The following is a 15,592-nucleotide window of genomic DNA, read 5'->3' as shown; positions in this document are numbered from 1 at the left end:
ATGCACAATTCAGCACAAATCATTCTCAGTCCATACTTTTCTTTCCTTTTCATTCTCATCATTGCTAATAAAATGACCTTCAGTAAGTCTCATCTCATCTCATTATCTGTAACCTCTTTATCCTGTTCTACAGGGTCGCAGGCAAGCTGGAGCCTATCCCAGCTGACTACGGGCGAAAGGCGGGGTACACCCTGGATAAGTCGCCAGGTCATCACAGGGCTGACACATAGACACAGACAACCATTCACACTCACATTCACACCTACGGTCAATTTAGAGTCACCAGTTAACCTAACCTGCATGTCTTTGGACTGTGGGGGAAACCGGAGCACCCGGAGGAAACCCACGCGGACACGGAGAACATGCAAACTCCACACAGAAAGGCCCTCGCCGGCCACGGGGCTCGAACCCGGACCTTCTTGCTGTGAGGCGACAGCGCTAACCACTACACCACCGTGGCACTCAAGTCACATAATAATAATAACAACAACAACAACTAGTCATGGCTTTAGCTTTCTCCATGTAACTTTTACACATGCAAAAATCCAAGACCAAAAGTCCCCACTGCAAAAACACAAATTCTTCTTGCCTTGTGTTTCAAACACTGAGTAGATAAAATGGCCTACAGCTGAAGTGTTATCTGTGATTAGAGAATAGACAGTTGTTAAAGCTAGACGGCCTTTCAATTTCATAAAATCGGTGAAATTTAGTTCCCTCTGAAATTTGGTCATTGTGACGTGTTTATTTCTGTAATATCTCAAAAAAAGGTGATCAATGTTGACAGCAAATTAAGATTGATATTTACAATTAAGAGTGCGCAACAGAAGATTACATCACACTCATCCTCCCTGCACAAAGCCTAACTGCAGTAACTGAATCCCTTCTAAGTGAAACCATGCGCATTAAAAGTTTTATGTCTCAAATCTAGTTTTGTGAAGCATGACGACATTAATCTTTAATACAGATGTGTTTTGTAGGTTAACTGAAACGTCAAAACCAGTTTCTTACCTCCAGTGCTTAGTTTGCAAATCAAACGCCAAGTGCATGACAGCGCAGGGCTGACGAGATGGGCGCAGGCCGAAACGTTAAGAAAACAGTGTGCCATGTATACACATTTTAAATTAAGGAGTTTTTCTTTAATATTATGCCCTTTTTTAAAAAAAGAAAAAGTGTTTAGTTGTAGTAGCCTGCGATTTATTTATTTATTTTAAATATTGTGTTAAGCTGTTGGCCCTAGCCTATGACAGGGCGGGCCCACGTGACTAAATGGGCGGGCCCGGCCCCCAAAGGCCCGCCCATCGCGCCGGGCCCGGCGCATGCGCAGGTTTATCTTCTCCTTTTGGGTTTTACCGTAGCTGGCATCCACAGTGTTGCATTACTGCCATCTACAGGTTTACCTTTGACCGTGCACTGACCGTTACATCATTCTGTCACTAACCGAACAGCTGATCACACCGAGGTGCTCGCTGACCGCCGATATTTATTAGTTTGGTTCTGCGTTTCCTTTCTTTCGCAATATAATGTCTTTTCTTCTCGCTTTTTGTTACTGTAGTCGGTCACACACTCGCATTTTTCTCTCCTGTTTCAAATTTGTATCCCATAATGCCTTGCACGAACGGGGAAAGCCCACCACGTGATGCTTGACATAGTATCTTGAATTGGGTCATGGTGAAGCAGGAAATTTAGGGCCACGTGGCCCTAAATTCATTATTTGTTCTAGTTTTTTTTAAATTATAAAATTGGACATCTGTGATTCAAATTCAATAGCTTTCGGTCCACTAAACAAAAATAATCAGGTGTCAAGGAAAATTATTTTTATGACCTACACTTGAAAAATCTGAAAGTCAGTCTAACTTTAAGTGACATGCTGAAATTGGAAGAAAAAAAACAGATCTTGGAAAAACACTGTATACTAATATAACAAGACGAGTGAATTAATTTATTACCATCAGAATTCTTCATATACCCACACCCCACACATTTAAATGAATTGCAACATATTGTGAAACACACACACACATTTCTATCTTTGTGGGGACACTCACTGACGACATGCATTCCCTAGCCTCTTACCCGAACCTTAACCATCACAACTAATGCCGAACCCCAACCCTTACCCTAACCTAAACCTAATTCTAACCTGAACCCTAAAACTAAGTCTTAACCCATAAACAGCCCTTTAAAGAAGTGAGGACCAGCCAAAATGTCCTCACTTCCCAAAAATGTCCAAACTCTGTTGGTAAAAAATGTGTTCTGGTCCTTAATATGTAGCAAGTACAAGCGCACATGCGCACACACACACACACACACACACACACGACCAGATTATGAAAGGAAAAATAGCAAGGGAGACGCTGTCAGATTGGCGAGCTACCGACTTTTGTACTCACACTGACAGGCTTAATATCCTAAATCAATACTTGCAAAAGATTGGCGACAGATACGATCAAGTTAATTTCAGAGTGCAGGCCAAATTTATTAAGCCGTCAATAGCAAACTGCAAGCAGAGAAAGAGCAGGTATGAAAGGATGAAGAAAGCAGGCAGATTTAGTAATTATCTGCAGCAAAACAGACAATTCCTGCCTGTCTTTCGTGCAGAGATGATAAATGTATTTCATTAGAAAAGTTTGGAGCAGAGAGGAAAAAGTGAAGGCCTCGGGGGATAAATTATTCCCCACAGAACACATGAACAAAGACTACATCATACTGCCTAAATAAAGTCTGCTTGTGGGGATTGATGGTTAGGGATGAAACTGTACATAGACAGGAAGGAGAAAGCGTCTGTATAAAGGCTTATCGATAAATCAGTCCGGCTCATTGTTCACAGTGTATAAGCTCTTATACGTTATACAAGCATTCTATGTGCCACCAACCCACCTCTCCTCCCACATTTATTTTAAACATCCACCACCTTCTGTTTCTTCACAGTGAGCGACCTGTCCCTGTGAGAACTCACTGTCTCTACACTGCACAAAAACAGCTTAACGTGCATGTGGATGCATTATTAAAGCAAACCACCTTGGCAAATCAACAACTTTTCTGTCAGCATTAATTAACAAAGTTCATTATAACTCTTCCTGAACAATCTGCACTTCCCCATAAAAGAAACCTTTCCATCATCCGTGGCCTTCCTCAATTCACTTCTTCACTCCTGCAGTGTGATCTGTGTTCCCGTCTTCAGTAAATACCTCTGCAAAGCCCAGATGAGCACAGCACTTCCAGTTCCTGAGGCGAGTGAACACATCTTATCCAGCTACTCCTCCCTTCCAGCTGGAAGACATGGACAACCACCAAATTATATGCATAATCAATTTCCTACACAACTACCAGCATAGAGTAGAGTAAAATGACCTGGTAAAATGTTTTTAAATACAAAAATTGAAATGAACTGGGATAATAATGGTGTAAAAGTTGTGAGTACATTGCATTATGAATACCAATGAATAATAAGCCAAGACAAACATATTTTTCATCACCAAGGTAATGCTAATAGTGCTATAGCTATAAATATCGGTGCTAGACTGCTAATGAGGACAAAGATGCCCCTGTCTATGCTATTACTTTACTGACATTTCATGTTAGGACAGGCATCACTGAAATAAATAATAAATGTAATAAATACTACAAACAGCTATTAGTGGGCCCATATTTTATTTTCTTGATATAAACACCTCAGCTAAGAAGATATCATTTGTACCATTCACTGAGTACAAGCTTCTCTTCAATCCCCATATAAATCTTTAGGAGCTGCAGATGCTCCCTCAGCAAGAGGCTCAAACTGATAAGGCTCCAAGTTAATTGTTTGCTTATCCAGCTCATTATTATTATTGTAATGTAATGTGAAAGTGGCTCCCAAGCGATGCAACAGAAAAGCACTTGCTCCATCAAATGGAGATCTCAAGTTCAAATCTCCATGATGCCACAGCCATCCATGGCCAGGAGCCCAAGACAGCAAAATCGCATCACAATCACAAGTGACACTAATCAATCATGGACGTCTGGGAGTTCAAGCATGCAGAAGTGGGCAGATAGTGCTTCTCTCCCTGATGTTGTCTGGGCAGCAGTTTGAAAAGATGCAGTCGGCTGGCTACGGGAGCGCTGTCTAGTGGGCGGGAATTGCCCATGGTTAAATTAGGGAGAAAATCCAGTGAAAATAATAATTGAAAAAAAAACCATACTTGAAACTAACTTTATTTAAAAAGTTTTGACTACCCTATTACCCACCCCACTACCATATCACACACACTGACCCACCATCATAATTTTTCAAATAAGAAAGGGCATGGACTAAAAAAAAAAAAAAAGACGAGTATAGGGGCCTTTCACGTGACATCATCGTAACTGCAGATTCGTTTATCTGCCCATGTTGCCAGGCAAGCTATAGAGTCGTTTGACAATGACCAGCACAAGTGTGATTTTTTTTTTTAAAGATTTTTTTTTGGGCTTTTTGCACCTCTATTGGATAGGACAGTGTAGAGACAGGAAATGAGCGGGAGAGAGAGACGGGAAGGGATCGGGAAACGACCCCGGGCCGGAATCGAACCCGGGTCGCCCGCATTCATGGCATGGCGCCCTAACCACCCGAGCCACGGCGCCCCTGTGCGAGTGATTTTAAGCTCAATTCAGTAAGCATCTACAGATAAACTTGTAGAAGTTACATCTAAAAGAACAATGCCAGAGACCGACAGATGTGGAGATAAATAATAATAAACCTGGTTTAACTTTTCACTGCTTCCCAGCAAACCCAGAAAGATGAGAAAAATGGTGAGCTGCAGGTAAACAGGAAGCCTGGTTGCCAACAAAGTATTCCAGTGTGTGTGGAGAACATTTTATATCAGGTTAGTGTGAAAGCTCTATGCAACTTTTATTTCTCTGAACAGTTTTTCTAGCTCAAGGCCATTCAGTTATAAAAATCCTATAAATCTAGATCTAGCCTGGGTGTACTCAAGTTACCATTCAGCAAGTCTGTAAGTTGGCATAAGATGGACAGAACTTTGGTCTAGATAGTAAAGCTTTTAACAGGTTACATGGTCTGGCACTAATCAGTACAGTCAACTGGTAAATACACAAGCGTGTCATACTTAGCAGCTCTACTGCACTACAAAAAAACATGCCAAGTGGCAAATGTATGAACATTAAAATGTATATCTGGATGTGGGCTTTGGACGTGATATATTTTATTAGACCTAAGGCTTGGCTAGACTAGCAGCATGCTTGTTATATATTGATAATGTTGAGTCTAAACACCATAAAATATGCTAGATCGAGGCCCTGGCTTGTTTATTACTATTATAAGTCCACATTTGAGCATACCTTTGTCATAGTAAGGTATTTTTCTTTATCGGGAATTTCCCATAACATTCCAGCATGAAACCTGCCTCAAAATATTGGTTGGCATCTGTACCCTTATATTAGCAGGCATCTGTATGCCTTTAGCATCTCTCCAGTGTATTTAGAAGTCCCAAATCAGAAATAGTTCAGGACGTCGTAGTATCCCAAATCTGCTAGCTGGTTTGCTGTACACTTTTCAAGTGGAATAAATACATTTGTGGGTAAATTAAGAAGAAGAGGCCTTTATTTTTGGCACATATACACTTAAGCACAGCAAAATTCCTTCTTTGCATTTAACCTATCTGAAGCAGTGAACATATGCACGCGCACACAAGTAAGCAATGAGTGCACACACACCACACATACCCTGAGCATTAGGCAGAATAAATAATAAATAAATACATTTGTGGGTAAATTATAAGGATCTGTGATGCCTGCATGTTTCAGCTTTTGGATGTACCACAATCTGCTGGTATAATATAATTTTTAATCATTTCAGAGAGCTTGTACTGACTGCAGTCTTCTTGATTTTCATTATTAACTGTTGCAGCCATGTTTCATTGTTTGCCCCTATAAGTACTGTTTAATGCTATGAAGGCAAATAGAGATACTGGTAATATTTAGTCTCAGGCTCAGATGCTCTATCCATAACTGATAGAATGTCTGATACTTTGTACATTTTTCTAGCCACAAGCTTCAGGATCTTCAAGACTGCAATGTGACTGGCTCACCCCACTTACGTGTATATGCACCTCTGTGCTCTGGTTTCCAAAGAAAAAACAAACTTATGGACAGTGCAACATAATGAGTTTGTTTGTGCACAGTTCACAGCAAGCATTTTTTGTCCTAGTTTTGTTTGTTTAGACAGATGTGAACAATCCACATGTGCTTTTTTTCCCCTTTTCCCTCAATTTTCTCCCTAATATAGTCATGGCAAAGTTCATCCTGTGTATCCTCTGAGGCACATAATGCTAGCCAACCGCATCTTTTCAAACTGCTGTTTATGGGCGGTGTATCCCATGTAGCCCATGACTGGCTAGCGTCGCTGTAATTGACAGGTAGAGCATGCCTCCCTGAGAACACAGGTCAATTTTGCTGTCTTATGCTCCCGGCTAAGCTCCACTGATTGGTGCATCATCAGGATTAGAACTCGCAATCTCCAGCTGATAGGTTGAACGCTTTTCTGTTGAACCACTCAAGAGCCCCCACATGTGCTTTCTAAAAAAAGAAACTGGTCAAAAACAACTCAATAAGTGCATTAGAAACTGTTATTGAACTGAAGCTTCAGGCACAATTGGCACACCATTAAATGGTAATCAACAATAATAGGTGATTGTATCTTTTCCATAATAAAATGCGCTCAGATGACCTGCAGAGGTAAAACAACCTTCATGAAAGCCATTAAGAAATATCAAACTTTAGACCAGTCAGGAAAATGCCCACCACATTTACTCTGCCTGAAATTGTATAATATGACACATACTGGACCAAATCAAAGATACAATGCAACAACAACAACAACAACAAAAAAGTCATTCTGCTGTGGACTTTAGTAAGCAGCCAAGGTGTGAAAACTGCCTACAAATTATTAGAGTCTTCAGTGAAAATGTGCTTGGCTATTTGCACTATCAGTCAATCTGGCTTTTTTTGTGAATTTTCAAAATGTTCTAAAAATGTAAAATCCTTCAACTCTATGAAAAAAAACACCATTAAAGGTAGACTGCCTTTCAGATTTTTCAAGTGTAGGTCATAAAAAGAATTTTCCCTGACACCCAATTATTTTTGTTTAGTTGACTGAAAGCTACTGAATTCGAATCACAGACTTCCGATTTTATTAGTTTTTTTTTAAATAGAACAATTAATGAATTTAGGGCCATGTGGCCATAAATTCTCCGCTATTTTTTCTCTCTTCACCATGACCCAATTCAAGATACTACGTCATGCATCACGTGGTGGGCTTTCCCCGTTCACCAGTAGCGGAGATTTGGAGGGGGTGTGACGCGAACAATCCGGGGCCTGACCGCTGAGGGGGCCCCCACTGGTCGGGATTTTTTTTTGAAATTCTTAAAAGTGGGCCAACTTTTAACATTCTTGAGTTCACAGTCGCTCATTTTCCTGATAGGCGTGGGCTATGGGATATTGTTTTCATTTAGCCTAAGTTTCTTTTCTTTAAAAAGGATGGGATAGTTGTTGTCCCTTTAACATGTTAAATGAGTTTGCAAAGTTGTTGTTTGCTTGTTTGACCAGAATAGGCAGCTATGATCAAAGGTTTTTTTTTCTGAAATAAACATATATTAAATATTTTGGTTTGTACTGCATGTTACATGTGTGAATGGAAAGGTTGCTGAAATTACGCTAATGTAAGCCAACGTTTAGAATTGGCTAGTATAATAGACTGTTTGGGCTACTGCAACATATCAGTGGGGAGGGGAGGGGGGCCCAAACATCTCCCGCCCCCTCCGACACAATACCCGAGCTCCGCCCCTGCCGTTCACGCAAGGCATTGTGGAGAGAAAAATGGAGGACGCAAGTGTGCAAATGAAATGTGAAAGACTGACTGCAGTAACAGAAAGTGAGAAGACAAAATGTTATGTTGTGAAGGAAAGGAAACATGGTGCCAAACACTAATAAATATCGGTGGTCAGTGAGCGTCTCAGTGTGATCAGCTGTTTGTTTAGCGACAGAATGATGTAACTGTCAGTGCACGGTCAAAGATAAACCTGTAGATGTCAGTAATGAAACACTGAATGCCAGCTGCCATAAAAAGAAGGTAAACCTGTGCATGCGCACACAGACTTCCTCTGTCTGCATGACTGCGCAAAGCGAGCGAGTTCATGCACATTATTTGTTCGGGAATTCCCTCACATTAAATAACTTCCCAGCCACACAATGGCCTGGGTTTTTTTTAGACATTACAGAAATAAACATACATCACAATGACCAAATTTCAGAAGGAACTAAATTTCACCTATTTTATGAAATCGAAAGGCCGTTTAGCTTTAAGGATATAAATTACAAATGAACATTTAGGAATGAGGAGATATTTTGACAGTTCTTTCTCTAGTCCTGCACCATCTCAGCTCATCAAAAGTTATGATGAAAACAATGTAGTTGTGAAGAACAAAAACTTAACTTCTAACATGAGTGTTCATTTTTCCTAAGTCTTCCAGATGTATGTACTTTAGTTTGTGCATGCAGTGAGTAAATATCTGGACACTAGAATATCAGGAAGACTGGATTTTCTTCTCCTTTCAGTCTTCACCATAATTAGATTATGTCCTGAAAATCTATATAGATCTATAGTTTAATTGAAACTCTGGTTTCAAGGAGGGCTTGGCCAGGGCTTAGGATCCTTCAAATGAACAACTCTAAATGACTTCACTGAAAGCCTGGCCCAAATCATTACGACCTAATCAAGGAAGCTCCAGGGACATTCAGCATGATCCAAGAGCACTGCACTCTGCACATGACAACTGTTTTGCGCACCCAGACAAGAATGAGAATTTGCTCCCCTTTTTTCTTTTTCATCCAAAGGCATAAAACACCTTATTTCTGTCTGTTGTCTGGAACTAAGCTCAATGGGGAATTAATTATCCAATACATGCATGAGATATGTTAAAGCATCAACTCTGTTGGTACAACGTCCTAGAAAACAACACCGTATCACTGCACATGATGAATACTCACTATGTTCAAGAGCCACAATAGTTCTAGTAATGACATCTACAATTAAACCATTAAAACAAAAACATCCGCTTGATGGTCAGCCTCATCTTAATGGTTTGATCCATTTGTGCAGATGGATAATAACGCAACTCTTTTCTCATTTCTATGACGCACACTGCTCTGAGAGACTGCTATGGCTGTAAGCTGGATGCTGAGTCTTCTCTGTTCCCTCTATATGGATCCCAGGACAGGCAGTCTCTAGCTAGAACTGACCCTCGCTCCTCTGCGCTGTTACTAATTACTCTATGACTAATTAATTACTAAAGACTGGGAGGACATTATTACAGTAGTATTGAAAGCCTTTTTCTGTGATAAACTTCTTTTAGGAGGGCCCACAATTTAAAAAAAAAGTGCAATTAGTACGAGTTGCTTGTTAGCGAACTTCCTTTTGGCAATGGTGACTGTTTTTGGGAAACGGCATATCAAGGGCAAACAACAAGGAAGTGACAGAAAGATAACCATTCTTAAGCAAAGTTGTATTGGTATGGGTACAAGGTGTTAAGCCTGAAAAAATAGCAATTTGTCCTTTATGCTCCAACATCAAACTCTCATTAATATGTGCAAACCTTTCCTCATGGGAAGGGAAACTGGAACGCGTGAAGCTTCCGTAACGCACCGGAGAGGTTAAAAAATCCACACTGGCTTTTTTTTTTTGGTTTTGTGCCCCTTGGCACCACATGCAGCATCATTAGAATTCAGCTCAATCTTGCTGTGTCTATAGCCTCTTCTTCTTCCAGCACAGACAAATCACTAAGCATCTCATCTCTAGCTTGTGCATGCACACAGAAATCTCGTTCATGACCACCAAAAAAAGTTAAACGCCTGTATTTGTAAACTACTACATTTCATCCCACTCACAAACACCACTGGAGGCAGCAACTGGCAAAAGTACTGACAAAATAGTGAGTCTATAGCCATGACTAATCTTCCCACATAGCAACATGGGCATCACATGGGTTCAGGTCAACCAGAATGATAGCTATGGAGTTAGTTGGAATATATTCCAGGGAGACATGCTGGTGAAAATAAGAACAGCATAATATGAGATCATGATTACACAGTTTCCAGTTGGTATTTCTAGGGTTGAGCCATGAACCAAACACAAAGTTAACAGAGTCAAGCTTGAGTACTTTGACTAAAGGGTATTTGTAGGTTTTACAGTAGCCTGTGAGTGCAAAACACGTTAACAACCAAAAATGCAACAGAGAATTAGAAAACTCGACAACAAAACTAAGAACATGACTGCAAATAAAAATTAAAAAAAAAAAAACAGCAAAACCAGAAACACAAACATCAACACTAACTCAAAACAGAAAGAGCAAGTCCTTATTAAATATTACTGTCATTTTGTGAGGTTTTTTTTTATTGTTTTGCTGTTGTGTAAATTATAATTAATTTTTTGGAGTATTTTTTGTTTGTTAATGTGTTTTGCACTTGCAGGTCACATTTGGGTATGCAGGTAAAAACTACAATACTGATTTTAAATCGTAAAGAATCAACACAAATTCATGAACAGGAGTTTGTGCATTCGTGTTGATTCTTCACTATTCAAACATGATGTGTGTTCAATTCTCAAAGGAATGAATGCAATCCGAGGATGGTGACAGCTGCACTTTAGGGTCTGCAGTTGCTCCCATTTCAATTTACATTAAGGTTTTCTGCATTCATTTACCACTCCAACCGGTTAAATCTGTTAAAACACTCTGACCCATGCTTGTGTGTGGGAGGCAATGAAATGTTTCACAAAACCATCAACTTAGTCATTACTGATTCACAAACCTGTTAGCATGAGTGATGATTGCTTGTAATTGAGTGAGGACAATTATATATCCAGTTTCTTTTTTTATCAAATTTGCAGTTTGTACTTTGTGTATTAGATTATAGCTTCATCACACCCATAATTGATATGGGTAGTGCAATTAGCTTCACACCATTGCATAGTCTGACATCCCTATAAGCATCCCCTAACATCTCAAGCAATATGTGGAGTGCATCCAGTTTATGCAATCAATCAAAAGCCAAGTAAAGGGCCGAGTAATTATTCCTCAGAGTCCGTGGCTGCCTCACAAGGATTAGTATGATTTTACATTGCCTGTGACGTGCAACTCTCTAAAGCTTGCATTTGTTTAGTTCCCTCTCTAAAGAGTAATAAGGCTTTGTGGGGCTAGCAAGCTACTACAATTTGTCAATTAAATTGTACAAGACAGCACCTGAAAAACTATTATTGTAATTGTGTAATTTTGAAAATTAAATTAAAAATGCTTGTAAAACATTTTTCAAGGCCAAATAGTACCAAAGAACGAACCTAAAGTTAATTCTCACCACAACTTGGAATTCAAATACATTTTAAAAATATTGAAATATTTTAACTTTCGGGGCGGCACGGTGGTGTAGTGGTTAGCGCTATCGCCTCACAGCAAGAACGTCCGGGTTCGAGCCCCGTGGCCGGCGAGGGCCTTTCTGTGCAGAGTTTGCATGTTCTCCCCGTGTCCGCGTGGGTTTCCTCCGGGTGCTCCGGTTTCCCCCACAGTCCAAAGACATGCAGGTTAGGTTAACTGGTGACTCTAAATTGACCGTAGGTGTGAATGTGAGTGTGAATGGCTGTCTGTGTCTATGTTTCAGCCCTGTGATGACCTGGCGACTTGTCCAGGGTGTACCCCGCCTTTCGCCCATAGTCAGCTGGGATAGGCTCCAGCTTGCCTGTGACCCTGTAGAAGGATAAAGCGGCTAGAGATAATGAGATGAGATGAGATGAGATGAGATGAGATGAAATATTTTAACTTTCGGGGCAGCACGGTGGTGTAGTGGTTAGCGCTATCGCCTCACAGCAAGAACGTCCGGGTTCGAGCCCCGTAGCCGGCGAGGGCCTTTCTGTGCAGAGTTTGCATGTTCTCCCCGTGTCCGCGTGGGTTTCCTCCGGGTGCTCCGGTTTCCCCCACAGTCCAAAGACATGCAGGTTAGGTTAACTGGTGACTCTAAATTGACCGTAGGTGTGAATGTGAGTGTGAATGGTTGTCTGTGTCTATGTGTCAGCCCTGTGATGACCTGGCGACTTGTCCAGGGTGTACCCCGCCTTTCGCCCATAGTCAGCTGGGATAGGCTCCAGCTTGCCTGCGACCCTGTAGAACAGGATAAAGCGACTAGAGATAATGAGATGAGATGAGATTTTAACTTTCGCGTCATATAAACATTTATCACAATTGTGCCATAACCTGTTTCATTTGATCCCCTATGGTAACTTGCCAAACATCATTTTGTACTGCAGGTGCATAGAGACATCAGCTTTTATATTTGATGGATCCATGCCAAGAAGTTGATGCATAATACATGATAAGCTTTTAGGACAAGTGTGTAGGACCACTCTGATACTCGTTTCCTGTTCCTCTAAGTTATTCCATTTCATTCCAGTCTAACTCCACTGAGGGTCATATGTTAATATTCCTTCCTCCAAGGTAATAGAGAAATGGAGTATGCTAAGCTACGGGAGCTCTTTTGTCCCGTTCATCAGACCTGATTTAAATTGCAAATATGAAGAATTCAAAAAATTCAAGGAACATTATGTTGATTAAATGCCTTTATCTGAAGGTCTGCGTTCATCCCTGAAGAAGAGCCAGCTCTTCTCTCATTTTAACACTATCATCTCTGAAACAGAAAAAAATCCTCACTAGTAAAATACAGTTTGTTTAAAATAGTGTTTCAGTGGGAGATCATCATCACATTAGAGAAATACTTGATTGCCGATTTAGTATCATTACTACATTTACTGACACTGTATACTGCAGTGTAATGAAAGCAAGACTAAAATTTGTTTTGTGGGTCAAATTTCATGCGTGTGTGGTTGAAGCAGGACATTAAAAAGCAACAAAGGAAATGTCAAACAGAGGTTCACTTAACCACTATGTCCATTAGTTTGTCTGAACTTCTCAGTTTTCTCTATTGGGAAATGTGGCTGCCCCAGGAAATTTACTACTATAGCAGAGACAGTGTGCAAGACAGGAATACACTTGTATTTCTCCCCAGGCGACATTGGCAATCCTGACACACTGATGTAGAATTATTACATCTGGGAAATACATGAGTTATGACTCTTGAGAGAGAAGCAATCAAACACTTTGATAATGACTTGTCACTTGACTGATCACCGTTTTGCAACACCTTTGCAAAGAAATGCAAGAATAACAGAAGGAAATGTAGCCATGTGGCTCTGTGAGAGAGGAATTGGAGGCTCCTTTGATTTGACTGACTCTTTCAATTAGATGGCGCTCTTAGAACTAAAAGCTGTTTAGAGGTGTCGCTTTGTAGTTACCGAGAAAGCCAATGATCCCTTTTGCCAGCATGAGTGATTTACCTGAGACCGGTGTTTCCGGAGCCCACTTGGTGCCAGGGTACAGGGACTGGAATGAGGAGCGCACTTCATGGCACTTCAGGAGCTGAGCGCTGGGCTCAGAGAGCGGCAAAAACAAAGCGCACAAAACCCACGACCCGAGTAAGTTTAGTCCATTCATGGCCACTGAGAGGGCAAAAAAAATCAATCAGAAATTGTACTTAAAAGTAGATGTTTTCTGGTCACTCAGCATGAGCCGCGTCCTAAATCCTAGAGTCCTTCAAGTCTGCACTAGTCACCTTCTTTACTAAGCATCTTCTGCTTAGGACACAGCAGCCCACTAACTATTCTCCTGCTGGTCTTCTTCTTCCTCCAGATCCTTGTTACCAGGAGTTAAACAGCAGATCTGCGCTTGTCATGACCAGCCTTCATGCTGCTGGTGGGTTCTTTTATAAACTCTCCTTCCACAGCTTTAGGGTTGCCAGTTCTGTACAGAGGCGCGCGTTGTGCGCCATCACATCGCCCTCCAGTGTGCATTCAGGATCACTCACAAAATAAAGACAATACATCATCTTTCAGCATTAGGTCCGAGATACCAGAGCATTTTTTAACATAGGGTTGTTTTACAATCAGGGTACGCAGGCTAAAAATCACATTTAACACTTATCTTCAATATCAAAAGGCTTGACTAAATAAACTCGGTTGTTTATTGTAGCCCTGTGATAGCTCTATTTACCATGCAAAAAAAAAAAAAAAAAGGGTGATAACGTTATTTTTGATGAATGTATGGCAATATATGTCATATTTAGCAAAATTACTCGTGTCATTTAGAAAAAGTGCTTTTTTGACCACAGGTAGCTCCAAAAGGGATGCACTTACATCATTCTTTATACCATAAAACAAATATTTGGTTCCATATCATTGGAAACATAGTTAAGTTTTAATGTTGAATGCCAGTAAGTTTTCAGACTATTTTGATCAAATCAGTATGTAATTGTGTCAAAAAAAAAGTCCTCTCCGAGAGAGCTAATTTTTCAATATAAAATAACATATCTAAAATGATTATTTTCATCCTAAAATGTGGTCAAGATATTGGGACATAAATATTAGAGACAACTAACACAAAGCTTACAGCCTTATATTTAAAAGCACTATGGAAGTAGTGGATTCTGAATTGTCAAAAAAAAAAAAAGTCCTCTCCGAGAATCACTTCATTTGTTTCTCCCAGCCCTGCTTAAAGCTACACTTAAGCTTGTTATAATACAAACTATTACACATGCCTATGTTCATATGTGTATTAATTTCCAAAAGTGCAGATTTGATAGTTTTTGTTTTTTAATTTTGGACCCCTGTGACACAAACTTTGTACCCTGATTGTAAAACAACCCCATAGTGAGACCAAATGGTCTCCCAGTGGCCAGATTTGGTCTCCTAGTCAATGCCAAACCAGCTTCACTGGGAGACCAGCAATTAATTAACCAAGTACCATGTAAGTATACATTTAACAAGGAAAATGAAGATCTATGTTAAAAAGATATACACACAAGATCATGTTGGTTAAGAAAAACAAAACTAAAATTGGTTACTGAGATGGCTGATGTCAGAATCCGATGTCATTACTGTGTAACTTTGAGTGTATTTGACATAACATTTGTGCTTGGTAATTGCTCTTGATAGCTGTGTAGTCACTGTAGTGTGTTTGTCTGTATGGTGATTGGTGAACCACTTTGCATCACAGAATATGCCGCAGCCGCATGGACTCTGGGGCCTGTGACTGTATTGCCCAGACCAGTTGGTCTCCTAGTGGAAAATCCTTTAAAAAATGCTCTGCTAGATACAGTATAAGAAAATCTATAGCTTAGCACACTAATAATGCTAATTTATCTTCCGTACCAAAAAACCTGTTAATGTATCATCACACATCCTTTTTTGTATATTTAGTACTTTTGCACTACTCCTTCACTGCCTTATCTTTTTCTCTTTATATATTTTGCTGCTGTAACAATGTAAATTTCCCCTTGTGGGATGATGATAAAAGGCCATCTTATCTTAAAAACAAAAACACTGAAGTAGGTCAACCCTCTAGAAGGCTACTTTAAAATTGCATTTCTTGATACAAACAAACAATGCAAGGTCTGTCTCGCCATTCAAGTTTCTTATTAAACTGTCCATAGCTTACTGTGCAAGACCTAGATAAAATATCGTACAGCT

At 40.1% G+C, this 15,592-nt stretch overlaps 1 protein-coding gene across 1 annotated transcript in view; it reads right to left on the bottom strand.

Moving 5' to 3' along the window:
- gpc3 (glypican 3) overlaps positions 1–13,812 on the bottom strand; it is a 277,143-nt gene extending 263,331 nt beyond the window's left edge. Inside the window, 1 exon segment of the mRNA XM_060927818.1 lies at positions 13,406–13,812. Within this exon segment, the coding sequence (XP_060783801.1) occupies positions 13,406–13,562 (157 nt within the window). The 5' untranslated portion in view covers positions 13,563–13,812.
- Between the last annotated feature and the right edge of the window lie 1,780 nt (positions 13,813–15,592).

The sequence above is a fragment of the Neoarius graeffei genome, chromosome 8, assembly GCF_027579695.1.
Source record: "Neoarius graeffei isolate fNeoGra1 chromosome 8, fNeoGra1.pri, whole genome shotgun sequence".
NCBI lineage: Eukaryota > Metazoa > Chordata > Actinopteri > Siluriformes > Ariidae > Neoarius > Neoarius graeffei.
Note: the sequence above shows the minus strand (reverse complement) of the source record. Positions and strands in the feature narration are given on the sequence as shown.